The sequence below is a fragment of the Grus americana genome, chromosome 3 (genome assembly GCF_028858705.1).
Source record: "Grus americana isolate bGruAme1 chromosome 3, bGruAme1.mat, whole genome shotgun sequence".
NCBI lineage: Eukaryota > Metazoa > Chordata > Aves > Gruiformes > Gruidae > Grus > Grus americana.
In genome coordinates this window covers 10,391,925-10,419,443 of record NC_072854.1, presented here as the reverse complement: position 1 = coordinate 10,419,443, position 27,519 = coordinate 10,391,925, and the positions used below count along the sequence as shown (strand labels likewise).

General features: G+C 40.6%; 1 protein-coding gene across 4 annotated transcripts in view; it reads right to left on the bottom strand.

Annotated features, from left to right (window-relative positions):
• The window catches only part of LDAH (lipid droplet associated hydrolase), a 130,618-nt gene extending 106,035 nt beyond the window's left edge, over positions 1 to 24,583 (bottom strand). Inside the window, exons 1-2 of one of the 4 annotated variants that reach the window (XR_008576546.1) lie at positions 24,302 to 24,582; positions 8,128 to 8,286 (exon numbers count right to left, since the gene is read on the bottom strand). Coding sequence is in view for 3 of the 4 variants with exons in the window: in XM_054821795.1 (XP_054677770.1) it covers positions 8,128 to 8,286; positions 24,302 to 24,335 (193 nt within the window). In the remaining variant the exon portion in view is untranslated. Of the gene's footprint in view, positions 1 to 8,127; positions 8,287 to 24,301 lie in introns of all 4 variants that reach the window. The other 3 variants (XM_054821795.1, XM_054821794.1, XM_054821793.1) reach the window with 3 other exon arrangements.
• Between the last annotated feature and the right edge of the window lie 2,936 nt (positions 24,584 to 27,519).

Here is a 27,519-nt window from a genome sequence, read left to right as displayed (position 1 = left end):
TGAACCGCACAATCCTCCACATGCCTTGTCAAGGGAGCCAAGACTCCAACCAAACAAGATTAAGTTGATTCCCTGGACCAGGTGTGTAAATATCATCATCTTCATTTTTGAGTACCTAAGTTCCCCTCCTCCTCTGCTTTGTTGCTTCAGATGGACAATAGCAGCACAGCTGTACTTCGGAAGGTATGGTCAAAATAAGCAAAGGTAATAAAACCTGTGCAACTTCTTGTATGTTACGCTAGCAGAGGTAAGTGAAGATAAATACATAAAACACAGTGTTAATATGATGAAAAATATACATCCACACAGAAAACAACTTTTCAGCCTCAGCTTCATGTCATCAAAACTACGTGATATAGGATTAACCAAAATAAAGTGCGAGTTAATGTGTAAAAAGGTCCTATGTAGCTTATTCCAACATTACACTCTATGACTTTCATCACAAAATTTTCATTGCATCTGAAAGCATTATTTAATTCAAACCACCAAAATCCAAAGTTAAAGGAATGATTCCTTTAATAAAGACTTGAAGTACTTAAATGTGAGTAGTTATTTTCCTTAATGTCCTTTGGGCATTTACTGCTGTACGATATATGTCCCGGTGCAAGAATTTCATACAATCGGTAATAGTGGAGCTGCCCACAGAGTTGGTCAATGATTTAAACATTCCAGGAGAAGTATTTGTTGTCTCACTCTATGCAGCTGTGCTTATATTGTTAATTTATTTACTCAGTTGATTGTAACTGAATGCTAGCTTAAAGACTTGGGTGATAGGTTATAAAATTTTGCAAATGTGAATGAAGATTTGTTTTGTGGTTTGATACACAATTTGTGAGGATGACTAGCTATGTATTGAAAAGAAACCCAGTGAAAAGGCTGGGAACAAAAGCCCCAGCACTCCAATCCTTACTTCTCTGCTCTAACCAGACTTCCTTTACTTTACTCCTCCCGATGCATGGTTTTAAACAACTATTAATTTTTTTGTGATATGCTTACAGTAGAGAAACAGTCAGTGCTTACCTATGCATTCAGATGATAGCCTGAAGCCTGCTGGTACATGGTATAGCTAGCTATGATAGCAATAAACTTTCCGAAAACCACTGTATATATTTCTAATCTTTAAAACAGCTCCCTCTTCTGGCATACTCTTTCCATACTATGTTTAAGTACCATACTTCATTCCTTCCTTACCAATTTTTAATTCTTTTTGGTTCCTAACGCTCAAACCCAATGTCAGTGTTAAGGCACTTACTATGCAGTATTGCTATGAAGGCAAGGAGATGGTACCTTAATTTACAGGTCTTGAAAGAGTGGCTAATTATAATCAAGCATTTATCTAAGATTCTCCATGTATTTATCTTTACTACCTTTTGGGAGTGCCCCAAAAATCAATCTGGATCAGAATCCACACCTGGAAAAGGAGCATGGATGGCCAGTCTCTGGGGGACATTTGCAGGATCACTGAAGTCAACAGAGATCACCTGAGATCTTCTAGCTCACCCCCTGCTCATGCAGGTTCAGCTAGAGCAGGTTGCCCAGGTCTGCACCCACTCAAGTTTTGCTTATCTCCACAGCTGGAGACTTCATAACAACTCAAGGCAACCTAACCTCTCCGTAGGCAGAAATGCTTACGGCAGTGCCTATCCCTAGCTACTCATTATGCTAAGTACCTAGGAATTTATGCTCCTTAGTTCAGCAACTTAATTAGGTGTTTAATGTTAGGCTGGATGAAATTGGGCTTTAGAGTCCCTTTCTGAACTAGGTGACACGGACCCAGCCTGACCCTGAAAAACAAAAACACAACAATAACAACAACCCGAAAACCACAGGACAGCTCTTATAACCAGGCTGATAATGACAAAATCGCAGAGCTAAAAGATGAGGTGAGGCTGGACAGACATTTTTTCCTACTGCTGATGCTCTGGCGCTATTCAGTCAAAAAAACCCCCAAAACTTAAACAACCAAAACACAAAAAAAACAAACCCAAAACCCACCAAAACCCACAAAACCAGAAAGAAGAAAAGAGCAGCTTTTACTGCCTAATGCATTCAGATAGAACAGGTTCTCCACTTTGCTCACAGAACTGTTGCTGGAGCTCATTCGGTGACTGTGAGCACAAAGCGTACAGAGCAGAACATGACCCAGAACCCAGAAGTCTTCTTGCCGAGGAGGTAAAAAGTCATCTTCCCTCTTAATCTGGCTGTCCATTGCCAGCAGCATTCCCTTGTCCTCCAGTTCTATTTCAAAAGCAAATGGTGAACACTACTGTGCCTTGCAGGAGGAGATACTGGCTATTGACTTAAAAAGTAGTGTCTGAGAGGATGTACTTTCCTTGAGTAATTCAATGGTCCCTACTCCAAAACCAGGTTTTGCTTCACGTTTAAAAAAAAAAAAAAAAGACCAGAACTGTTTAATTGGTTTTATCACACATTAGGTACCAAGATTCATATACAGGATTCTGGATTACATTCTGGCCAAGGTTGCCAGAAACTACATACTGCAACCTAATCTGCTGATACTGTGAGTCCTAACTAGATCCAACGCAGTTCTTGTAGATGAATGGTTGTAACACACAGATTACGTACCAACAAGCACATTTAATCACATAAATTTTGTATAAATTAAAGCACTTTTCTGAAACTAACTTAAAGAGAATCAGAGTAAATACGCTTTACATTGTTTGTAGAATGAGAAAATAGATTCTTTTATTATTAAGCAAACCCCTTGGTCCTGGTGGTGACAGCAGACCTCTGAAGAACTATTCATTCAGTGATTGGTGAGCACAGGGAATGATTAACAACTTAAAAAAACCCCACAAAACCAACCAAAAACCCAAATTGTTTTAGTGGGAGCCAAAAAAACAAAATACAAAGGAACTAAGCTTCAGGGTTATACAATTAGTTTTAGTGTAAAGAATTATTATATAGTGATTCTTAATATAGTATTTCTTATGCAAATGTTGAGGGTGATGATTGTTAAATATCAAAACAGCAGGTGAAGACAAAGCCAGATAATGTATTGAAAGCTTTTCAGAGTCCTTACATTACAGTCAAAAAATAGAACTTCAAAGACTTTAAAGCTAACAGGAAGTCTCACTTCAAGGGAGAACACATTAAAGACTTGTCATAATGTAGGCAAATTGTTTGCACTGTTTTCACTGCTGAAAAATAATTAAGTAGTCTTCAAGTAACAACACTCTTGTTGATGTAGGTACAAGTAACTGCTCCTCCTAGTAGATGATCTTGACTAACCTGATCTCCTCCTATGACAAGGTGATCCGCTTAATGGATGAGGAAAGGCTGTGGATGTTGTCTACCTAGACTTTAGTAAAGCCTTTGACATTGTTTCCCACAGCATTATCCTGGAGAAACTGGCTGCTCATGGCACGTGTATGCTTCGCTGGGTAAAAAACTGGCTGGAAGTCCGGGCCCAAAGAGTTGCGGTGAACGGAGTCAAGTGCAACCTCAGGAAGTTCACGGATGATATTCAGTTGGGCGGGAGTGTTGATCTGCTGGAGGGTAGGGAGGCTCTACAGAGGGATCTGGACAGGCTGGATCGATGGGCCGAGGCCAACTGTATGAGGTTCAACAAGGCCAAGTGTCGGGTCCTGCACTTGGGTCACAACAACCCCAGGCAATGCTACAAGCTTGGGGAAGAGTGGCTGGAAAGGTGCCCGACATGAAAGTACCCAGCAGGATTGGTCGATAGGTGGCTGAATATGAGCCAGCAGTGTGCCCACGTGGCCAAGAAGGCCAACAGCATCCTGGCTTGTATCAGGAATAGTGTGGCCAGCAGGAGGAGGGCAGTGATTGTCCCCCTGTACTCGGCTCTGGTGAGGCCTCACCTCAAGTACTGTGTCCAGTTTTGGGTCCCTCAGTACAAGAAGGACATTCAGGTGCTGGAGTGTGTCCAGAGAAGGGCAACAAAGCTGGTGAAGGGACTGGAGCACAAGTCTTATGAGGAGCGGCTGAAGGAACTGGGGTTGTTTAGTCTGGAGAAGAGGAGGCTGAGGGGAGACCTGATCACTCTCTACAACTCCCTCAAAGGAGGTTGTGGTGAGGTGGGTGTTGGTCTCTTCTCCCAGTCACAAGTGAGAGGATGAGAGGAAATGGCCTTTAGATTGGATATTAGGAAAAATTCTTCACCAAAAGGGTTATCAAGCATTGGAACAGGCTGCCCAGGGAACTGGTGGAGTCACCGTCCCTGGAGGTATTTAAAAGAGGTGTAGATGTGGTGCTTCAGGACGTGGTTTAGTGGTGGACTTGGCAGTGCTAGGTTAAGGGTTGGACTTGATGATCTGAAAGGTCTTTTTCAACCAAAACGATTCTATGAGTCTATGATCAGAACCCAGCCCCCACTTTCTGTTGTACAGAAAGCCTTAAGCAACTCTTGATTCAGAGGATTACCTCAGGAGATAAAATCTTTATACTTTAACAAAAATGTCTGGTTAAGTCCTCAAGTCACCAAGTCACTGCGTGAGTAGGTAAAACAATAAGATGATCCAATAGCTCAGCAGCAATCCAATTGCAAGCAGACAGATGAAGAAACTTGGCAAGCAGAGGGATTACTCTGCATGCATGCCAAAGAACTGAATTCTGAAATTATTTCTGTATATTAACAAATGAAACGGGTGTAGCTTGCTTTACCACACAAAAGTTATTTACATTATTCATTATCAATCGTACAAGATTGCAAATAACAAAATTGCCTAGTTTACAGCAACGGTAACAAAAATAATGAAGTCTGGAATGAAAGTATTGCAACGCACTCCTGCAATGAAATGTAATAAAAACTTGATGAACAGCAAAACTTCATGAGCTAAACAGCACGGTGGTTTTAAAGTTCGTACAGGATTTATTTACGAAGTTAAATGTTTCATAAACACACAGACACAAATAGATACTCTTAAAACAGTAAAAAAATATTCCATTACACTTTGTGGATCCTGGTTTCCAATGAACCCAAGCAATGTTAAATATTGCTGTAGTAGATTTTATACTTCACTGCTAATTTTACACTAAACAAACATTGCAAAAGGGAAAATAGATCTTTATGACACAAGAGGAAAAAAAGTAATTCCTGTCCTTTCCATAACGCCTACATTTCCAGAAAACCATGGACCTGATGCTTCAACTCTTCACATTTAATTTTACTCTGAGTAAATCTCATCGATTTTAATAGAAAAGAATTAATATTAAGAAAGGCAAACAAGTATATGTATATATTCTGGACTGAGGAAAAATTGGGCCTTTTGCACAGTAATTACTTCAGTAAACACACTATTACTCCTATACAGAGGTTTTGCTTACAGAAGGAAAAAAGGGCACATTAAACATTTCGACTAATATAGTAAAACTTTATTCAAATGATAAGTTTACACAGATTGCCATATATAAAAACATTAGCTTAGTTGTAGTTAAATGAGATTGAAGTCTGCTGCACATTCTGTATTCCAACTGCTTCAAGCACAGTGAGCTATCAGTCCTGAGGAGGCCGAATCCTGCCTCATTTAAAGTAAATGGGAATTTTGCCATCGGTTTCAGAGTAGAAGAATGTTTTGGAGTCAGCTTCCTCCCCCTCCCCCTTTCTAAAAAAAAAAAAAAGTCAGAGCAGAGAGAATTCTTCCCCATTATGAAGAAATTTGACCAAAAAAAAACCAAACAAGAAATAAGTATACAGGATTATTCTCAATTCTCTTACAACAATTCAGTTCCAGCAGAAGCTGAGAATTCTATCATCTTTCTCTTCTATAATGCACCTGCCAACCCCAGTTTGACTACATATAAACAAAATCATATGCATGAATTTCATTAAGACCAGAAAATTAAGTACCCGAGTGGTTTAATATACAGAGCAATGTACCACATGCAGTAGGACTAACCATGCTTGGTTCAGATCATGTAATTTGGCTGTGCATACTTTCCTTTTTGAGTGAGAGTTGTCCTTGTCTGGGTATTTCTTTCCTTGACCTGTACCAAACTATCCTTTTGCCCCTCTATTTCATTCCATAAAGAATCTTAACTAGGGATACATGGCTTTCAAGTGTGAAAATTGCTGGACTCCAGAAGGCCTCTGCATTTCATACTCGGAAAGTTACAAAAGCATGAAGGGAATGCTATCTAATCCTAACTGTTTAGGTACATGAACATGTTGCCAGATGACCCAAATGTCCGGATCTCTCTTAAGGCTGTATTTTTGTGTTGGCAGATAGAATTTCCCTTGAAGGCTAAAAATGAGGCATATACAAGTAGGGAAAAAAACATTTGATTTATGAGAAGCAAAACTGCATTGTTATGCCAGGTCCTAGTCAGCTCCCTGCCAGCCACAGCAAGAGGCTTGGGTAACTTGATTCACTACTGAATTTGGGTATCTAAAATGAAGATAGCGCTATTGTGGTTGCTGTGTTTTCTAATTGCTTTCTCAGTGAGAGAACTTCTAGCTTGTCACCAACATAATTCCAAAATAAGAGCAAAACCATAAATCAGCTACTTGCAAAAGCTTGCAGACCATGACAGAAGCACTCTGAATATTTCACTGATGACTGTTTCTAGATACCTATCTAGTTAATGTAAGATGTTACGAAGGAGTCTCCACAGAACTGTTCTGCAGGAAATAAGCTCCACATAGCCCTGCCACTATATTTTCTTGCATGAAAAGTTTCCTGTGATGAGTACAGAGCCCATAAAGTCTGTGTGACTCAGTATATTTCGAGCAGAATAACCCACATGCCTTGCAGAGGCACCTTGCCTTCAATGCTAATGTTTGACTTTTGTGCTCTTCCCCTACAAATCTTTCTACCAATGTAAGTTAGCTTTACAGATTTACAGTAGTTACAGTTACAGGTTACCAACCCAAACACAAGGGTATCACAACCTGAAGAGAAGTGAAATCTTCAGAACTTGGGGGAAAAAGAAACACTTAGCTGTTCAATTAAGCCTTCCAGAAATGCCTTAACTGAAAGAACACAGTAATTGAAAAGCATCAAATCACACTTGCGTCTCTGGAAAACTGTTTGATGATTTGGATCCATACAGATAGTCTTCTACTAAAAAGTTACACTGTACAGTATCTGGTTTGAAAAGTTGTTCCCATGAAACAGTAGCAAGATGTAATCATAGGAGGCTTATATTTCTTGTTTTCAGTTAAGGAAAGAATTTAAACTTCACTGTCCCTGGGTTAAAAGTTATACTGCTATTCAAGTCAGGGAGGCAAGGACATAAAATCATTGTGCCCAAAGAAACTAACATAAAATATTCCAAAACCTTGCAAAATCCTGAAAAATGGAACCTTTCACCACTAAGGATGGACCAAGCCGCACACTGGCCCACAGATAGCAATAGAGCATACTTTAACAGAAACAGTAAGCCAAAAATCTGGATAATCGCAAGAGTCATTATTTGCACCACTAATTTTTGGGAAGTAACAATAGTATCCAAAACATTCAAATCAACTATAGGAAGCGTTACAAATCTGCAAACTCTAAGGCAGTAAAAGAGTCACAATATCTTTACTTGAGCAGGCTCAAGCTCTACTTTTGCTAGTGGCAAACTCCTACAGTTCACTGGCAGACTTCAATGAATTTAGGACTTCTCCATTGATTTTAACATGTGCTAAATGAAAGTTTAGAGTTTTCATTTTAAGATGACCAGATTTAGATAGAACTATACAATACTCATTGAGTTCAAGAAGCTTATAAAAATTCATGTGCAAAAATCTAAGTTAAAAAACATTTACTATTTAAAAAACCTACTGTATCCAGAATTTTCACTCAAATGTCATAACTTTCATCCTTCAGTTGGCACACAGCTGACTTTGCAGTACCACTTTAATGTGCAATAAATAAATGGAAAGAGAGCAATGGGAAAAATGCAATGCTGTCAGTAAGCCACCACCACTGACTAAATCAATGAGACATCCTAATTTCTCAGTTTTACCTTACGGCACCATTACGAATACAGATAACACCAATAATAAAATGTAACAAAGAAATGTCACCATTGCGATACTATTGATTTTTTGGTCATATGCATGGGCCAAATTCTACCACTTATCTAGGAGATTTTTGAAATTGAACATATCCTTTCCAATCCTCATATTTCTAGACTTAAACAAAGAAAGACTCTTACCAGGAATAATCATGAATAAGAGCCTGGGTAGATTTTTACTTTCATCCTTTGAGAGGTCTTTCCAGGGCCCACATTTTAAGACATGGGTAGCAGCTCCACAACAGTAGATAAATTCTTCATGTAATGGGACTGGCTCTTCTGACACCGACCTCATGTTTGCTGTTAGACAGAATAAGATACTGTTATAATAGATCAACAAATATTTTACATAGCTGGCTCTTTGCTATTACACCTTCCAATAGAATAATTGCAAAAAAGCCAAAACCTACCCTCCCCAAACAGCTATCTCTAGTAAATGGAGGCCCAAATTCAATATTTTTTGTTTGAACAGGTCATAAAAGTTGATACATGTTACTACTATATGAGGGAAAACATCTTTCATTTTTTTGTCACAGAAATAAGTGGTGATGACTTGGACAATAAGATCTATTCTACCTTAAAGGCAAATAATTTTTAAATTTCTTATTCACACTGTCCACTGAAAAGATTCAGTTAATGCCTATTTCAAGACAAACAAAAGAAAAATTGCCAAACGGAACTACTTCATGAATGTCTTCGCAAGTTCTGTGTGCCTCAAGTATGGGAGCACAGCATCATTTAAAAAACAACCACCAAAAAAACCCCCACAAAAACCAACCAGAATAAAACCCAAAAGAATGTCAAAAGGAACATGCTAATTACTAGATCACCTTCCAGCACTAGGTGGGCTCCTAATTTTAAGTGCAACATACTTCTCTAGAAATTTTCAAAGGATTTAAGGAGGAATCTTTGTCGGTTAGAGCTAATCAAGATTTGATCAGTCAAAGTAAGTATGTATGCTCACGTTTATAACTTTTCTTACCTTATTTCATTATCTGAATGCAGTAATGGGAAATAAAAACAGTATGCTGCCAAATAAACAAGGCATATTCATCAGTTTGTGTATTTACCACATAAGAAACCATTATGTCCTAATAGGCCATCACTTCAGAACTGGTCCTCGTATCTTTCCTTAAGTAAATAAGCCACTTCATCAAGTGACTACTTAGGAATTAAAATGCCATTAAGATGAACTACGACATACACAAGCATCTGCCAAAATACACATTTACCATTTGCAACTACAGGTGCAGTTACCAAACCAAGAGTCAGAAGCCTGCCCTGGTTTGAGCATGATCCCACCCGTGCATCACCTGGAACAGAGACCAGTGCTTGGTAAGTCCACAAAGCTGTTTGTATCAACTTCAAGGGCTATTTAAGCTCTACAAAATGTTTCCAATCTTATAAGAAGCATATTTCAGGCTTCTGAAGCAACAGGTCTGTCTTAAACAGAGTTGAACAACTTGGTTAAATTATTACAGGAATGACCATGCATTCTTTATCCAATACATGACCATCTATAATGGAAAAGGCAGACCAACCTAATTCTTTCCAATGTAATTAAACTCTAATTCAAGTCACACACAAAGGATAAAAAAAAATTAAGTCTAATGACTAATCTAAAAGATTAGTCTTTTCTGTCTCTACCTAGTACACCCTGAAATTTGACTATATTATGCAAAAACAAAAAGTGTAATGAGATAGTAAGCAAAAAATCCAAAAATTATAGGCCAACAATTCTTAAAACCAGCTCTCAAGGACTTTGCACGCAGCCAATGCAGGAAAATTTTTTAATAAGCCTCATCTTGAAATTAACAGACAAAAGTGAAACCACCTTTAATGTTATTTGAGAAGATGATCATTCCTGAGTTCAAAAGCCACTATTTTGTGCATAACTTAGCACCAATCCATCAGCACATGAAATTAGGATAATTCAAACAAAATGAGAATATGATCAAATAAGAATCGGCAAAAAAACATTACAATAAAACTGGATATTGTTGTATACCACCATGATCTTTAAAACATCAAAAGCATCTAGTTAAGAATAACGTTAGGCCTTCCAAATGTTTTCGCTTAGTGAAAAGGACCATTTATTTCTGAGTACAAGGATCCAAATTTTATTTCCTAACCAGTTTGTGAAGTTTTAGGCATGTAAACTAAAGTCCAAGATCTACAAAGTTTGCAGGACCATGAGGTGGGGGCCACTACCTTCACAGTCACTGGAAAATTCTCAGCGCTACACAACTTGAAAGGAACAGATCTGAATGAAGCTGTCACATGAAGTTAAAACAACAAGCAATGCTGAAGAGGCAGATAATGCTTTATTTTGAACTAACAAGATGTACCTTGAAAAAAATCTAGTATAATTCTGGAAGGAAAGGAGAAGTGTGGTTTAATACTTTCAATTACAGCACAATTCTCTGGATGAAGCTTTTTTCCGCTACCTCTCTACTTCACCTCCCCAAAAAGTTCATCTAATGCCAAAGGAGACATCTTTATCACCTCATTATTCACCATGTTATCATCCTTCACTTACAGTGACTGGAACATCAGTAACTGAAGTGAGTGTTGTCAAACTATAATAAGGTATATTTTGCAATGCATTATTCCTGCCTTCATTTCTTCATTATTCAAAGCTGAAAGAAGTCCAGAGCAGCTCTGACAGAGAAACCCAGTTACATCAACAACCAAAGTAACCATTTAACTTGTCATCCCTTTCTGAGGTGTTTACAATCCAAAAAACAAAAGTTACAAGTCCTTACCCAAGAAATTAGGTTTTATACAAAGTTTCTGATCATGAACAGATAAAATTAGTTGTAAAGTTTCATTTTGAATTGATTTCACTGAACAATTCCAAATGGAAATTCCACTGACAACTTTTTATTCACAAGTAGCATTTGCAAAATAAGGTCATAAATTAAGCAATGAAGAAAGCAAGCTCAGCAACACATTTTGGACTGGAGTGGTAGGCCTTTCAGGTTCACACAGACTGTCGTAGTAGCTTTGGTCCACTTTTTAACTTACCTTAACTTCTAATTTCTAATATGCACAATGTTGCAGTACCTGAAAGCAAGGCAGTACTCTAGAGAAGAAAAGGTTTTCTGAAAAATTGCCCATCTGAGATGATCCAAAAGGTTTCCTAGTACTAACTCTACGTAATATCTGAGGGATTTTTATTTGTTTATTGTTGGGTTTTTAATTTGTAACTTTTTGGCCCTTAGTAATAGAAATGGACTGAAGAGAAAAACAGAGAAAAGGCAGTGGATATACTCCTAAGATATTACTCAGGCCTGTTTTAAGATGAAATCAGTAATACCCAAAAATACCTCTGGATCTCCTTCCCTCTTTGCAAATGAAGCTTTGAAGAACAGTATTTCCATTACAGGCATCTATCTTTGCCATGAATTGCCTGCATTTCCCCTAGAAATACCTTAAGATGGCCTACCAATTTCCAAACACATTTAATGGGCAGAGGTCTGAAGAGATGAGACTTCTACCAGCTCGGTCAGCTGTTGGAGAGGGCACCGTTTGTGCCGCAGCTCTAGGACAGAGAGCTCCTCTTTTTTAAGGAGAAGATAGAACCACAAACGGTGGGAGTTTCACATGTGTCATCAGAGAAGAGTAACAGAGCAAGAGAAAGAGATGCAACCATGTAGGAAATCATGCCCTATTTCTTCCCATGTAATATATTCTTTCTTTTCTCCAACCCCTGCCCATAAACTCTCTAAATAATGTGGAAAAATATTACAAGAAAGGCAGCTTCTGTCAACAGTACTTAATCTCGTAACAAAACTTCTGCTAGATTACATAAACGTGGGCTTTGACTTACAGGGCAGGGCTTTAGCACTAGATTAACACACCCTTAACGTAGGTGTCTACCTGAAAGCAAACTCCTATTACAGGATACAAAGATCTAGGCGTCAGTAGGTGGACTGATTAGCGAACAACCATGGGACTAGCCACTAGGTTTCCACCTCAGGATGAGACAAATCATACCCTAGTCAGCAAAGAACTTACACATACACTTACAAACCAACACATAGATTTAGGTGCCTTACTACTGATCTGGGCTGCACCTACTGTCACTGTTTCAAAGAGGAATATTTGGAAACAGAGTTATCCATGAGGAACAGATTACTTCTGCCATATGACTAAGTCTCTTCATATTCATCTTTGGTTCAACCGACTCCAAAGTAAAATGCTGATAGTAAAACTAAGTTTATTTTGCACACATTGTGCTTAATTATTTATGCAACTGTCCTGATAGCATATTAACTGCTCCATCCTACACTATTACTTGGACTTGACATTTTATTTGAAAGATAACTTGGGAATAACAAAATTTGCGATCTGCATCCAAAACAGTGCTTAATCAAAGAGCTGTCACACACTCAGTCTAGCACTGCATAATGTAACCAGAGTAAGCAGATTGAGATTTGGCCTACAAACTATCCAATCACAAGGCAGGACAAACAGGTTGGTGTACCTGATCTGAAGAATGATGCTGAAGCAAGACATGCAACAGTTATCACAAGGGCAAAGAGAAGTTGCATACAACAGTGGTGGAACCAAAGTAAAGGAGAAAGGACCACTGAAACAGACTTGACATATGAGATTCCACAAAGCCACAAGGAATACATCCCAGGGTGCCCATGGCCATGGTTACCAAGAGGCCACTCTCTATCCTTTTTTGGTATGTCATGATGACTGGGGGAAGTGCCTGAAAACTGCGAAAAGGAAACCACCATGCACACGTTCAAGACGGAGTGTGCAGGTAGTTATAAACCAGTCAGCCTCATCTCAGTTCTCAGAATGCTATCAAAGAAAATTGCCCCAAAAAGTTGTACCCAGGCACATAAAAGCAACTGGGAGCACACCCTGCATGGACTTAGTGACAGCACATTGTGCTCAAATATCCTCTTTGCTTTCTATGATGAGATGAATGGCTCAGCGGATGACAGTAGAACACTAGATGCTATTTAGTTTAACTTGAGCAAGGCTTTCTACACTGTCTCCCATAGTACTCTTATAACTAAGCTGGTGAGATATGGACGAAGTGGAGTATAAGGTGCTCTTGGGAAAAAAATAAGGAGGAAAAATAAAGAAAAACGCTAACAAAAAACCAAACCACAACACACAAAAAACACATTACCCAACCAGCAGTGTTCTTCAAGGATCAATATTGGGCCAATACTGTTCACTGTCTTCATTAAATACCTGGACGATGGGACAGTATGCACTCTTAGCAGGTTTGTGCATAATACCAGATTAAGAGGGGGAAGGAGACATACCAGCTGAAACACTGAAGGGCAGGGCCACTATCCGAATGGACCTTGATAGGCTGGAAAAATGGGAATCACGTGAAATCCAAGGGCAAATGGAAAGTCCAATAACTCAATGCAACAACACAGGCTGGGGGCTCAAAGGCTAGGACGTGGCTTTGCAAAAAAGACACTAGTGGATAACAAGTTGAAAATGAGTCAGTAGTGTGCCCTTACAACTGTGAAGGCCAAGAGTATACAAGGCTACATTAGTAGGAGTAGCCAGCAAGTTGAGGGACGTGATTATCATCTTCCGCTTGGCATTGGAGAGACTGCACCTGGAGCACTGTGCCCAGTTTTGGACTCCTCAGTACAAGCAAGACATCAACATATTGGAGGAAGTCAATTAGATGATATGGATGCTGAAAAATGTGATGTATGTCCAAAGGTGATGGACATACATGTGATGTATGACCAACAGTCAAAAGTTGCAACAAAGGAAATCTCAATGACAAAAGAGGTCACACATGCACACAATGAGGATTATTAAATAATGGAAGAAATTGCCCAGAGAGGCTGTGGAATCTCCAACCTTGGCAATATTCAACGCTTGAGTGGACAATGCTTTCAGCAACCTGACCTACTTTGCCCTTTTTGAGAAAGGAGCTGGACTACATCTTAGGAATAACCTACAGAAATTGGATGTATGTAAAGTCATGAGACTGGACTAGATACACCTGAAAGTGCCAAAAGAACTGATTGATGCAATTACAAGGCTGCTGCTTATCAAAGAATCATGGTAAATCAAGGTAGCTCTTGATGGCTGGAGAGGGGAGGAAGCCAGAAAAAAAAATAAATCTAAAATCATAGCCATTTTCAATCAAGAAAGGTAAGGAGGAGCACTCAAGGCACTATAGGCTGACCTGGCTCAGCTAAGTCCTCAGAAAAATCAGGGCAGCATGTATTCTTCTAATCACATAAAGGAAAAGACATCAATCCAGAATAGGAAATCAATTTCCCAATGGTAAATCATGCTCAAGCAATGTGATTGCCTTCAATGATAAAATACCTGGCTACAAGAATGAAAGAAAAGACATAGATGTAATGCACATTGCCTTATTAAGGCTTTGGCACCATCTCCCACTGCATTCTCCTTTTCAGGCTAAGGAAACGCAGGCTGAATGAACTGACTCACGTAGTTTGAAAACTAACTGAACAAACTTAAAAGATAGTCAACTACTGGCTGTCAGCTGAATGTCAAACAAGTTAAGTAACCCTGGGTCAATACTGGAGCCTATAAAACTCAACATTTTCATCAGAAACCTGGATGATGAGACAAAATGCAAACAATGCTAAATCACCTGGGATGGCGGATACAGCCACAGCAGAGCTTCAATTCAGAGGGTTGTTTCCCTGAGAACTTTAAGGACTGGGCCAACAAATCCCTTATGATGCTCACCAGTGCAAAGCACAAAGATCTGCGCCTGGAGCAGAACACCATGCTTCAGAAGCAGCTCAGAAGTACTTGGCTGAGCAGCAGCCCTGCTGAACAAGAGATGTTTGTCATGACGGATGCCAAACTGAAAGACAACAATGCACTCTCAACACAGTAAGGCAAACCATCTATCAGACAAATTGAAGAAGCATGGCTAGTAGTTAGAGAGAACTTACTCTTCCCTGCTATGGAACAGTATCACAGAATCACAGAATGCTTTGGGTTGGAAGGGGCATTAAAGATCATCCATCTAGTCTCACCCCCACCCCCCCCGCCCTCCCCCCCCCACACACACAGGAGGGGACACGCTCCACTACACCAGGTTGCCCAAAGTCCCATCCAACCTGGCCTTGGACACTTCCAGGGAGGGGACATCCACAACTTCTCTGGGCAACATGTTCCAGTGCATCACCACCCTCATTGCAAATAATTTCTTCCTTATATCTAATTTAAATCTGCCCTCCTTCAGCTTAAGGCCATTACCCCTTGTCCTGTGACTACTTGCCCTTGTAAACAGTCCCTCTGTAGTAGTGAGGACATATCTGCAATACTGACCCCAGTTTGGTTCACCCCACCAGGTCAAGAAGGGAAACTTGGGAGGGTCAAGCAGATGACTACCCAGAGGGTGAGCAGCCTAGAGCACAGGACCTCTAAGGAAAAGCTTTAGGAACTGTGCTTTTTTAGTCTGCCAAGACGAGGATAAGCTGTAATCAAATAGCAGCCTAGAGCTATTTGAAAGAGACCTACAAAGATAGCATAGCCAATTTTTTTCTTTGCAGTGGCAGATGGTAAAACAAGAGGCAACAGCCACAAGTTGTGTGTCGACAGTTTAAGACATTACAAAAAAATAAATTCTTTCCTAGGAAGGCAACAGAAGATTGCTAGGAAGGCAGTGGAACCTCTTTTGTTGGAGGTTTTTAAGACTCAGCTGGACAAAACAGTAATTTTGGTCTGAACAGAAGGATGGACTAAATTTTCTCCAGAGTTTTCTATAAATCAACAGTTTACAATTCTTAGGGCTTTAAAACACCAGAAAAAAAGATAAAGGGTGAGGTGCAACAAGGGTCTTAGCCATTTTTTCTAATATCTTAACAAATGCAGAGGGCTTCATGAACACAGTAGATTACAATAACTAAGTATATAGGTCAGAGAAAAGGAATCTAAAATACATCAGCCTCCCAAAAACATAGGAAACTGAAGTATATGTATTCCATGGATTAGCTGTACCAGCTTAAACAAAACAGAAACACTGCTCTAACTGGTGAGCTTATGTAACTGAATTCAATATCACAATGCAAAAGAATAACTGGAAAAATAGAAAGTGAGATTCCTTCAGCTGCCTGCTATGCTAAGGCTCTAACAATTTCTGCAACATTATTCCCAGAAGGGAATCATCCAGACCTGACGTAAGCTCCTTGATTTGCACACAGGATCTAACACGCTTGTAGCTAAGAACTAGAAGCAGAAGGGACAGACTGAGCGACCTGGTAGAAAACCTGCAAAGATGAACAAGGGGAGGAGGAGGGGAACAGGGATGCCTAGATCTCAATCAAGGATTTCTTTGGACAAACTACAGACAAAGAGTGGATGCCAGATTTTCTACAGAAAACCAGCAAACGTAGGCTAAAGGCATTGCAAGATGTTGTGATATCAGTCACAAATCTTGACCAATTCCGTATAAGCAACAGCAGCAGCCAGTAGCACATAAACCAAAACATTTCTTCATTGTATTTTACAGCACAATTCTCTGCCAAAGTCATACGATGGCAAGGACCTGCTAGTCCCTTTCACACTAGTTCTGAATCAGTAAATAAACCTGTTAGGTGCTATTTGTAAAAATGAGCACAGCTAAAAAGTTAATGCTGTGGACACATCAAACAAAGCAATGCAGTTGTATGAAACAGCCCAATAAACCCCAAACATCTCTACCTAAGAAAGTTCAGAGCAGCAGGCTGGTTTTATCTAAAACAAATGAAGTAACTCAGTGGCCTTATTTCCAAGAATCGCTAAGTGACCTTGCAATCTGATGTCTTCCATTTGCTTTGTTCCTGTGTCATTCCGCCCATACTTCTCCCTTAAGCAGTAAATCAGCTAGGAAAATTTCACTGATGACTGTAAAAATATCTGTGAAATGCGTGGAAATGGGGTACAGCTTACTCATGCTTAGAGCTGTAATGATAAAAAGCTAAAGTGCAGAATGAAAACTGGAATCAGTTTTCATTTCTGAACCTTGTACAGAGACACCATACAGGGGACTGTGCATAGACCTATGTAGGGAGAAACCCAGTTTTAAGAACTGGACCTACAGTATCATCACAAAATTTGGATTTTTATTACCACTAATAGCCTTGCATCAAGAAAATGTATACTGTCCTGGTGGAAGGGAAGCAGGGAAAATAACTTCTGGGTATCAATTTTGTACTGGACGAGTGGTCCCTTGTCAGTGCCAAACATTATAAAACCAGTTATTGAGATGACTTTTCAGTAAAGCAACGTAGGACTCACAAATCAAGAAAGTGTTAGTTTGGAAACATCCAGATTTTGTGGATTCAAATCGGGAACAGATGGATCCCCCATCAACCTTGTTCCAACAAGGTGCTTTGCTCTGGTATGAACAATTTGAAAGAGTTTTGGGGGTAAGGAATCAAGAAATCAGAAAACATTTTCAGATCGCACAATGATACACATCTACATTGGTCTGATACAAAATTATTCAACAGAGAGGGCGGTCAAAACCCTGGGAAGATTAGGAAGGCCCACTATTACTTTTAACCAATCTTTACATCTCACTGAGAGTTTTGACTTTTACAAGTTCAGCATGTACTAATGACTACAAAAAAAAAAAAGGTCTTGTTATTTATCATAATAGAACAATTACAGCACTCTTGGTCTTGATTCCCACACAACTCTCAAGAAGATGAAAGAGCAAATGAAAGACTTCCAAGGGAATCAGGGTCAATGACAACCCTTATGAAAGCAGTCACAAGCTTGAAAGCATCAACTTTTGGTCTACAGCACTGAACATAGTAGGCAAGGGACTTGACGTTTCATTGCAGTTCTGGCAATGAGACACTAAGTTTTATGTCTGGTCTCTTTTTCTCCTTTGGCAATCGCAGACCTCAGTTTTTGTTTGTGCTGACGCTCCTTTAACAAAGGTCTCAAAAACCCAGTTATGCTTGCCCAGTGCTCAAATAGCAGAGTCCATATCCCTTGTTACTACGTAGATCAAAAGGTCCTCCATTTGCCATTGCAACTTTTAATACTCAGTTAGAAACATGCAGCACTGGACTCATAGCAAGCATAAGCAAATCCCGAGATGTGACCCTGGTGTGGCTGAGGGTCCCCTCAGGATTCATACAATCTATTTAATCATATCCACATGATGACTTTCACTTTTTCAAAAGAGCTCAAGCATGACAAACTTTGTGAACTGTTCAGAGCTACCAACATGAAAATGACCCCAAAAGAGCACGAGTTTGTTTTTTTCTTAAAGGAGCCTCAAAGCATAATTAAGGTGGGAATCCCACAGATTACAAGAAAGTGGTAGCTATACTCCTAGCAACTCCTCCATTTCTCAGTTAATATGCAAGCCTGATGATAAAGCTAATAATGCTGATGATCTAAAAAGAAATGAGCAAGACATTTGTTGCTTAAAGAAACAAACACACTCAAGGAAGTAATGATGGTTTCATTTGCATGAAAACAAATGGGATGGTTTAATTTGGTGTAACATAGGGTATTTTCCAGAACAGAAAGTGGGATTTTTGGACACTTTTTAGTTCCAAAGGAAGAAAAAGTTGTTCATTTGCATAGTATTGAGATCTACCGGACACATGAGGTAACTTTCAGTGACAGCTTTCCCTCCAAATACTGCACTAAAATATTGGATGCAGAGGAAAATCTTGGGGAGTTTAAAACTGAAATCTCACAGAGGAATAAACAGGAGATGGTGGGCATGAATAACAGGTGTGTATAATAAATATACTTTAAATAAATAATAGAACTATAGAATGGTTTGGGTTGGAAGGGACCTTCAAGTTCATCTAGTTCCAACCCCCCTGCCATGGGCAGGGACACCCTCCACTAGACCAGGTTGCCCAAAGCCCCATCCAACCTGGCCTTGAACACTTCCAGGGATGGGGCATCCACAGCCTCTCTGGGCAACCTGTTCCAGTACCTCACCACTCCAACAATAACGAATTTCTTTCTAACATCTAATCTAAATCGACCCTCCTTCAGCTTAAACCCATTACCCCTTGTCCTGTCACTACACTAATGTAGTGTATGTTCTGAGATTAGACTGTAATGTTAGCAAAACCTCAGTCAAGTAAAGAGAGAGTTTCCATGTGAGAGAATATAAAAAACCGCTGCTGAAGTACAATGTCTTCATAGTAAAGAAGGTTTGCTGGGAGAAAACTATGCCAGGTCTCTTCTGACCAGCAAATTTCACAGAAACAGCAGACCCATGTCAAGAGAATCTTGTAAAGAACTTTCCCAGCTGCCTGCAGGAAAACCAAGCAAAAAGCAAAAATTCTGCATTAGAAAATCAAAGAGAAATAAATCAATTTGGAATGGATAACATGAGAAAATTCTCAGAAATACAGTAAAGTGTGCAAAGTATGCAATTTGTTTAATTGTTTATTTTAATGTGGATTATGTTGAACATCAGTATTTTGGAAGCCACTGGGCAAAACTGAAATGCAACGCCATGATTACAGACTGGGTTAAAATCTTTCTAAGTTAGAGGTGGGAATGTTATACTTCATGAACAAGAACCCATCACGCTTCTGTCTGGATGCAGAGAAAATAAACATTAGTGGCCTTCAACCTTCAGCACATATTACCCAAAACAGAGAACGTTCAAAATTGAACAGGTATGTGAATTTTGTGGGAGAAGAGTTGACATGGCCTTTCACAGAATATTGCTTCAACAGGAGAGAGAAAAATAGCAGGATATACTGCAAAAAAAGTGAAAGAACAGATAATCAAGGACACATGCACAAGAAGAAATTGAAAATGAGAGATAGAAAACATGCACATACAAATAGGTTTGCTTGTGGTAAAAGGGTTTGGAAAAAATGCTTGCTCACTAAACAAAGTTGATGCTTCTTTGCCATTTGATTCCTGCTATCTCTAGGGAAAAAAAAACTTTGCGCCTTTCCAAAAGAAAAAAGTCGAACTACTTAGCTCTGCAACTGTATGTTCTATACTCTTTTTCTCCGACATCAAAAAAACTACAAGCTTGACATTTCTGTTGGACATCTGTTTAAGTCATACAGGTAATTTGGACAACATTCAGTGAAACACAAAAACTGAAGAATTTAAAGTCATGGTAATCTATATATGCATTTAAACCACAGCACCCAGCAGTTAAGCATTTCAAGAAACTTCCATCTTTCAGCAGCAGCAATGACAGGCAAAAGCAGTAAAAAGCAATTGCTATTTCATTTTATGTTAAATAACTCCTTTTCCATGTCCTATCAGAATAAGATTCACTACTCAATGGAGAGCACTATTCTTTCTTTATTTTTGTTAAGTAAGGCAAAGGTCAAAGAGCATAACGAATACTAGCAAGAAGCAGATATCAAAGCAAAACACATGCACACCAATCCAATTAGCATCACACTGTCCTTGATTTGGCTTCCACCATCCTTCACTGTGCTGTTCAGCATGAATCTCCCTATGGAGCTATCCCTTTTTTCTACACGTTTCTTCCATATTTCCACATTAGTTTTTCTCGCTTAGCCTAACATATGCTCTGAACTCAAAATACTTTTTCTTCTTTTCTTCCTGTTTTATTTTTTCATCTTGCATGTGTTGTTACATCAACTCTTTATCTCACCTTCAACTCAGCTCCCTAGCTACTGACGGTATTCTTGCTTTCTAACAAGGACGCAAAAGAATGTCTGCTTACAGTGGACCAACTTCCTAGTCACAACAGCATTCTCCAGTAATCTCTCAACCTGTGTTTGCTGCTTACCACCTCCTTCTTATGTTTGCTGCAGCAGCTGTACATTCTGATATTCATTTGCTAACCTAAACAGGCTAGGAAGGCGCTGTGAGCAGAGACATGAAAACAAATAGGCTGTATGCAGCTCTGTGCAGAGGACAAGGGAAATCAAACAGGAGAATCAATGAACAAGAGACATAAACAAGAGACTACAAAGAATAATACCAGACAGCATTAGATCCCTTTCTGAGTCACTACAGTAATATGATTGTCTATGTGATTAATATGAGGCCTGGAGTCCAAGCAATGGCGATGTTCATCATTCTGCTGATCAGGTGGATGGGACAGGGAGTTGAACAGTCAGGCTGGAGAAAGTGGTGCAGTAGCCACGAAGTTTCTCCCAGAAGCAGTGCTGCAGGAAGGCCTGCACCACGCTGGAAATACCTCTAGCTTTTTCCTATAACGAGGGCAATCCTTGAAGTATCACTATTTTGCACAGGGACCCAGCTCCTCCCATCAAAATAATCCTGCCAAACCCCGACAACACGTAACTACCTACAAATACATACATAAACAACGCCTGTGTTCATCCCAGGTGCAAATAATAATCCAGTTATGTGATACTCGTTTCCAGTTAGTGCTACAATTTCTTCTGAGACAAAATTTTGGGGGTCAGATTTCCACAAAAAGGTTCTATAAGTTACTTTAAAAAAAAAAAACCAACAAGAAGTTTGAGTAAAGAACCTGTCTAAACAAAGGACAATGGGAACAGGATCTAAACAGAAGCAGGAGATGAGACAGAAAAAGGAGAGAACCATAAGAACAGCACAGGTACCGGCAGCAGGAGGAGGAAACGAGGATACTGAGGAAAAAAAATCCTGCCATGCTTGGAGCTGTACCATCTCCAGTTAGACATTGTTCTGGCACATCAGGATTACCCAACATATGGTAACAAGGCACTTACACACACTGCACAGCTGCATTAGGTGGTTGTACAATCCTACATAGGTAAATAAACAGTTCTCTCATTCATTTTACTAATAGACAAGGTACTCAGGCTAGTATTTTGGTGTGAAATTCCAGATTTGTTTCAAGATTAAGACTCTGTTAAAACCTTTCATATTACACATTTGTTTCCTATTATGAATATTCTTTTATCAGAATGACTGACTTCCCCTAGTGTAACCTGTTTGCAAACCTTACTGGACATCTAAATATTATCATGCAAAGTGTAATATGGAATCAGGTTTATTCAAGCACTTCATTGAAAATTCACAGTATTACACAGTGGTTTGTCAAGAGCAGAAAAAACAGTTATACCACTAAGAAGAGTATGCCCTATTTCAACAAGCAAAACCTACCTGTCCTTCATATCCTGCATGCATGTTGTCTGTACAAATGCATGCACACCACCACTAAAGCTTAAACATGGACATTCTACTCCTAATACTTGGTAAATATAACCTAGACATTACTCAAAATGGGGACCATCCCTTTTTCCAGACAAGGTGCCTGCATGATAATAAATCACAATAATAGAAAAAATGTAATTTAAAGGAAAGAAAAGCTATCAATATAAAAAAAAAACCAGCAAGATCAGTGCTATTAGGAAGCTTTAGAGTAAATCTTGTCAAATTTACTGATAAGTTCTTTGGTTTGGCAGTCATATTGGATATTTAGTTTTACCATTACCCATACACAATTTATTGTAATTGCCTTTGTGAATCACATTAAGCAGAGAAACAAGTGATAATCCATCACTGTCTCTTCTAATTTAAAAAGTAGAAAATACCAAACAGAAGTAGCAGAAAGCATGTTCAAAACCAACAGAGGCACCTCCTGAGGCAGCGTGTATTTGTCCCACAGAACTTGAGGCTGGATGTTGTGAATAGCAGAGCTCCACAGAGGCCCAAGGCAAGGATGAGTTGATAGAGAAGAAATCCACTGTGGAACTTTAAGTCCTCAGTACACCTGTTCCAGAAAGTTCCTTGGCTGCACTTTGTTGCAGGCTGAGTGGCTACTTACAGAGTGGGACTAGGTAAAGAAGAATCATATATGCTTGCCCCTTTCACAAGCATCTGCTTAGGGTACTGTCAAAGATCCTTGAAAAATCACTGACTTCAAGTGCTTTTATACAATCCTTGTAGTAATTCCATGATGGAAAATATTAAATGTTAGTGCTGTCACTTACCCAGTTCTGTAAACGTGTGGCCACTTCCCTCACTGACATCATAAGCAAGCGCCACAAGAAAATAGGCAACTGCAATAATCCTAATTAATAATTGAAGGCTTCTAGTTTCCCGGACAGACAAAATACAGATTCGTATCCAGATTCTGCATCAGGTCCATGCAGATGGACTCTCAGGCCTTACTTGCATACCATAAAGTCCCAGAGGGCCAGGAGTACACTGCACCTTAAAAAATAAGGGTCTGCATCATTCAAGTCTTCTGGTAATAAGGCTTTAATATTACCCTTAATTGGCAAGAAAAGAAGCTGTTTCATCATTTTTCCAAACACAACAAAAAAGCTACCAGTAAGAAAGCTCTCAACAACTGTCATGCCTTGACAGTGCTTCGTTATCATAATTTCTTTTACCATATCGCTGTTTATGCTGCTTCCTTAACCTGCTGCTCACCTCCTGTCTGGCACAGGCATTTCTTCTTTTTTGTAGCAGCTACCTTCAAGCCTGTATTTACTAACAATGATGATGCTCTGGGACCAGCACTAAGAACCAACCTGACAGACAAGGGTTCCTGAAGAAGGCTGCGCACGCCTGCTAGATTCTCTGCTTTTCCAAACCAATTAGTTCCTCTATTAAAAGACACTTCTTTCCACTTACAAATCTCATCTCGCTTTTAAGCATTCATAATCTTGTTTTCCTCGTTTATAGGCCCTTCAGGCCACGGACTTTTTCTTCCTATCCTTTTATAACTTGCTGCTTAGATAACGAGCACCAGTCAGCTGCAAGTGATGTTTCACGGCACAAGTACTGACATATAGAATAAACACTACAAGTAGCTTCACCGCAGTTATTGTCTGGAAAAGGAGACACTGCTTAGGACTTGCTTCTTGAAGTGTCCTCCCAATCTAAGGAAAAACAAGTCAAGGGAGCAGGTACGAAGCACTGCTTAACGCATGGGTTGGGTTATTCCATCCCTAACCTTACGCCTGGGAATCGCCAACATTACTCAGTGGGAGACGAGTGCACAGACCTGACTTCTGCACGGCCGTTACAAAAGGGCCAGGGGACCCTTCCCCGCTCAGCGAGGCACCGGCTCGGCCCCGCGGGTCACCGGCCGCCGCAGCACACGGAGCAGCGGTAGGTGCCCGGCACCTGGCTCAGCCAGGCCCTAGGCGCACGGCCGCTCGCTTCGCGACTCTCAGACCTGACACCGCCCGCCAGGCAGGGGAAGGGAAGGGAGGGAAGGGAAGGGAGGGGAGGCAAGGGCCCGGCCGGCAGCCCGCGAGGGGCCCGGCCAGCCCAGCCGCCCCGGCCCACCGCCCGCCCCCGGCGGCGGCGCAACCCCTCCGCAATGCCCCCCGCCCCACACGGTGCCCCGAGGCGGCGGGAAGCGGAGAGACCGCCGCGCTGCTGAGGCACGTACCTTCCCCCGTCGCGGGCTCCCCGACGCCCAGCATAGCGGCGAGGAAGCGGCCGGCGCCAGCAACGTCTGCCGAAGCCGGGCGGAAGCAGCCAGCGAGGCCGCGCAGGGCGGCGGCGGGAGGGGGCGGGTGCGGCTGGGCCGCTCCTTCCGCCTGGGCCGCGCGGGGTGGGCTGAGGGCAGCCCCGCCCCGCCTCCTCCGCCCGGCACCGTGAGGGCAGCGGCAGTGTGACCGCCCTGAGGCAGGGGACGGCCCTTCCCGGTGTGGCCCCTGCGGCGACAGGGCGGCCGTTCCCGCCGGAGCGGTGGCCGGTGGGGCCGCCTCAGTCCCAGGCGAGGCGCTGAGCGAGGGCTGGTGTCCGTCGCCCGCTAGGGAAAGGCGGGAGCAGGAGCCCAAAACGCACGTCTTGGGGGTTTCCTTCCCTTTCTGTCATTCATGCTTACCCAGACCTCACAGTTGCTTTGAGAATTCTGGCAAAGGAAAAAAAAATAAAGAAAAAAGGTAGTTTTGAAAAAGCAAAATAAGCTGGGGGCTTAAAAAAGGCAGAAAAGGAGTAGCAGAAGCACAGTCTCAGCCTTCAGAGTGTTTGAAGATGCATCTAAATGAGGAAACTGGACCCAGACGCCTGGAGTGCAAGACCAGGGTAAAATGGGCCCAAAAAACCGAAAGATTTTGAAGATCACCTTGCAATATCCTGCAAGTTCCTGCCATGGAGTCTGCATGTCCACCTCATATGGTGTGAAAGGAGCTCAGGGGAGATAAGGCTGTAATGAAAAACCTAACCCCCATATTTGTCAAAGAGGACCTTAGGGAGGTTTTCATGCTGAAATGCTGCTTTTTTGAGAAATGTGCTGGAGGAGCTGATTCCAGTTGAAGTCATGGTAGAAGGTAAAAAGAAAATCAATTTAATAATAGGAAATTTGCACAATCAGATGATTATCTAGGAGTTACAGAGGGGTTCAGGTGTGAAGCAGTTGGACTGCTGAGCATGCCGTATAGCCATATGCCAGAGACAGCGTTGCAGAGCAGAAGCCTGAACGGCTCCACGAAGATCCCCTAATGTCGATGTGCACGTTGATCAAATCAGTGGGAAGAATAACCAAGAAAGACAAGAGTGAGTGGAACAGGAATAAATACATTGCACCGAAGAAACATCAGCATGTTTTTACATGGAGGGACGTTGTGCTTCAGAAATCTGTGGGAGTCTTTGGAGGAGCCGAATGACCACAGCTGGCCAAGGGAAGCCAGGTCAATGAACTTGGATTTCCGAAAGGCGTTTGGGCAAGAGCTTTCGTCAAAGGTTCTTGGAAGACTCAGCTGTTGTGGGATAAAGGTTATGACCTTCAGATGGATGGATACCCAGTGAAAAGATAGGAAAGAAAAGGTAGGAATAAATCGCCATCTTTTTCAATGGATTGGCGTAACAGGGTTGTACAGGAATTTGTGGGAGGATCAGTACTGTACAACGTAGTCATAAGTAGTCTGGAAAATGGGGTGGATAGTGGTGTAGTAAAACTTTGTTGTTCATACTGAGTTATTCCGGTTAGTAAAAATAATTGTCAGATTGGAGAAGGACCTCTGAATTCCTACTGATAGAGCAGTAAAATTATAGACACATGTCGATACACAAGATAAAACTGAGTGTTTAAATGGAGTAAAAGGCTCTTAACAAATGATTGGTGTTCATGAGCGAGACTTTGGAGTCACAACAGATGCTCTATGAAATCTCAGTGCTTTGTGCTCAGCAGTGGTCAAAATCAAGTAAGATTTGGTAGCCATTTGGAAATGGGCACCACAATTTTCTCTCTGTGTGACTGTCGCTCCTTGGATGGGGTCTGCAGCTCTAGCAGTTCCCACCTCTCAGAAAGGGTACAGTAAAGCTGCAATAGGTATAGAAAAATGTGACAAAGTTTTTCACAAGTCTGAAATTCTTCCATATAGAAAGCACTAAATAAAATGGAAGTCTGAAGACAAGCTGATGGGAGAAGGAGATTAGGAAAACAATGACAAAAGCCTATACAATGGTGTGTGAAACAGTTGAATGGACAGTGATTCCTCATTGTCTCTTCCAGTACAGAACCTGTGGAAAGCAAATTAAGCTAATAGGCAGCAGTTTCAAAACAAAAAGTATTTTAATGCAGTCTTAAACTTCATTGGAAATGTCACGGATTCCTAAAAGTTTACAGGGGGTTGGAAAAAGATAAGGCAGATGTATGGAAGGGAAATCCATCAGTGGCTATTAAACATGAAGATGCTGCTTGAAGACTCAGGAAGCATCAAGAACCATCAGTCTTCTGGAGGTTGTACCAGGGAAACAGCCCAAAGTCCTTGCCCTTTCCTTGGCTGTCAGATGCTATCAAAGACAGGACTGTTGACCTGATCTGATATGGTTTTCAGGTTCCTTTTTGCAGCTAACATTGCTTTTTCTGAAACTGCTTTCACGTCAAGTCCTGCAGGCCATTTCTTATTCCAGAACTCACACTAGTATGTATTTAAAATATCAAAAGGCCACCTAGTTGCTTCAGGTACTGTTGATCAGAGTACACCATTTTATCAAACTGTTTATGAAACTTGTTTGTCAGCAGCAGGTAAACTTATGGGTGAATATTAAAATAATGACTGTGTATTACATCTTACATGAACTGGAGTTGCTAAGTTCCTGCAGTGATGTCATAAAAAATACTTTCACTTTTGTACGGAAGAGCAAGACCAAGTTTGCCTAGGTGTGTTCTGAATGGACATTCAAAGGAATCAGAATTCCTCAGCTCTTTCCTAGGTTTTACACATTAATTTCCTTCTTGAAGAAATCATTACAGTGTTTTGACATTCAGGTTCCCCACTTAAAAATATTAATAAAAATAGCCTGAATTGCAAGGGTTAGATTCAAATTCCAAGGTTGCGGGCTTTGCCTCTCACAGGATCAACATTAGGCTTTTGCTCAGCAATTTGTGATCTGATTGCTAGGTGTGATGAGGGCAGATGACAGAAAGGGTTTGAATGGTCACTGCCAGTATGATCATGCCAATATTCTGTTTATCAGTGACTGTGTTGTAAATTGGCTGGGATTATTTTCTTAAATTTATTTTAATAGCTGAGAAAATTGGTGATTGTTTTCCTCGCAGGAGAAGTATAAGCTATAGTTTTATGTGTGGTTTGGTATATGTGTTTTAGAGGGCAGATTCTCAGTGACTTTTAATTTCTTAAGTGAGACCATAAAATT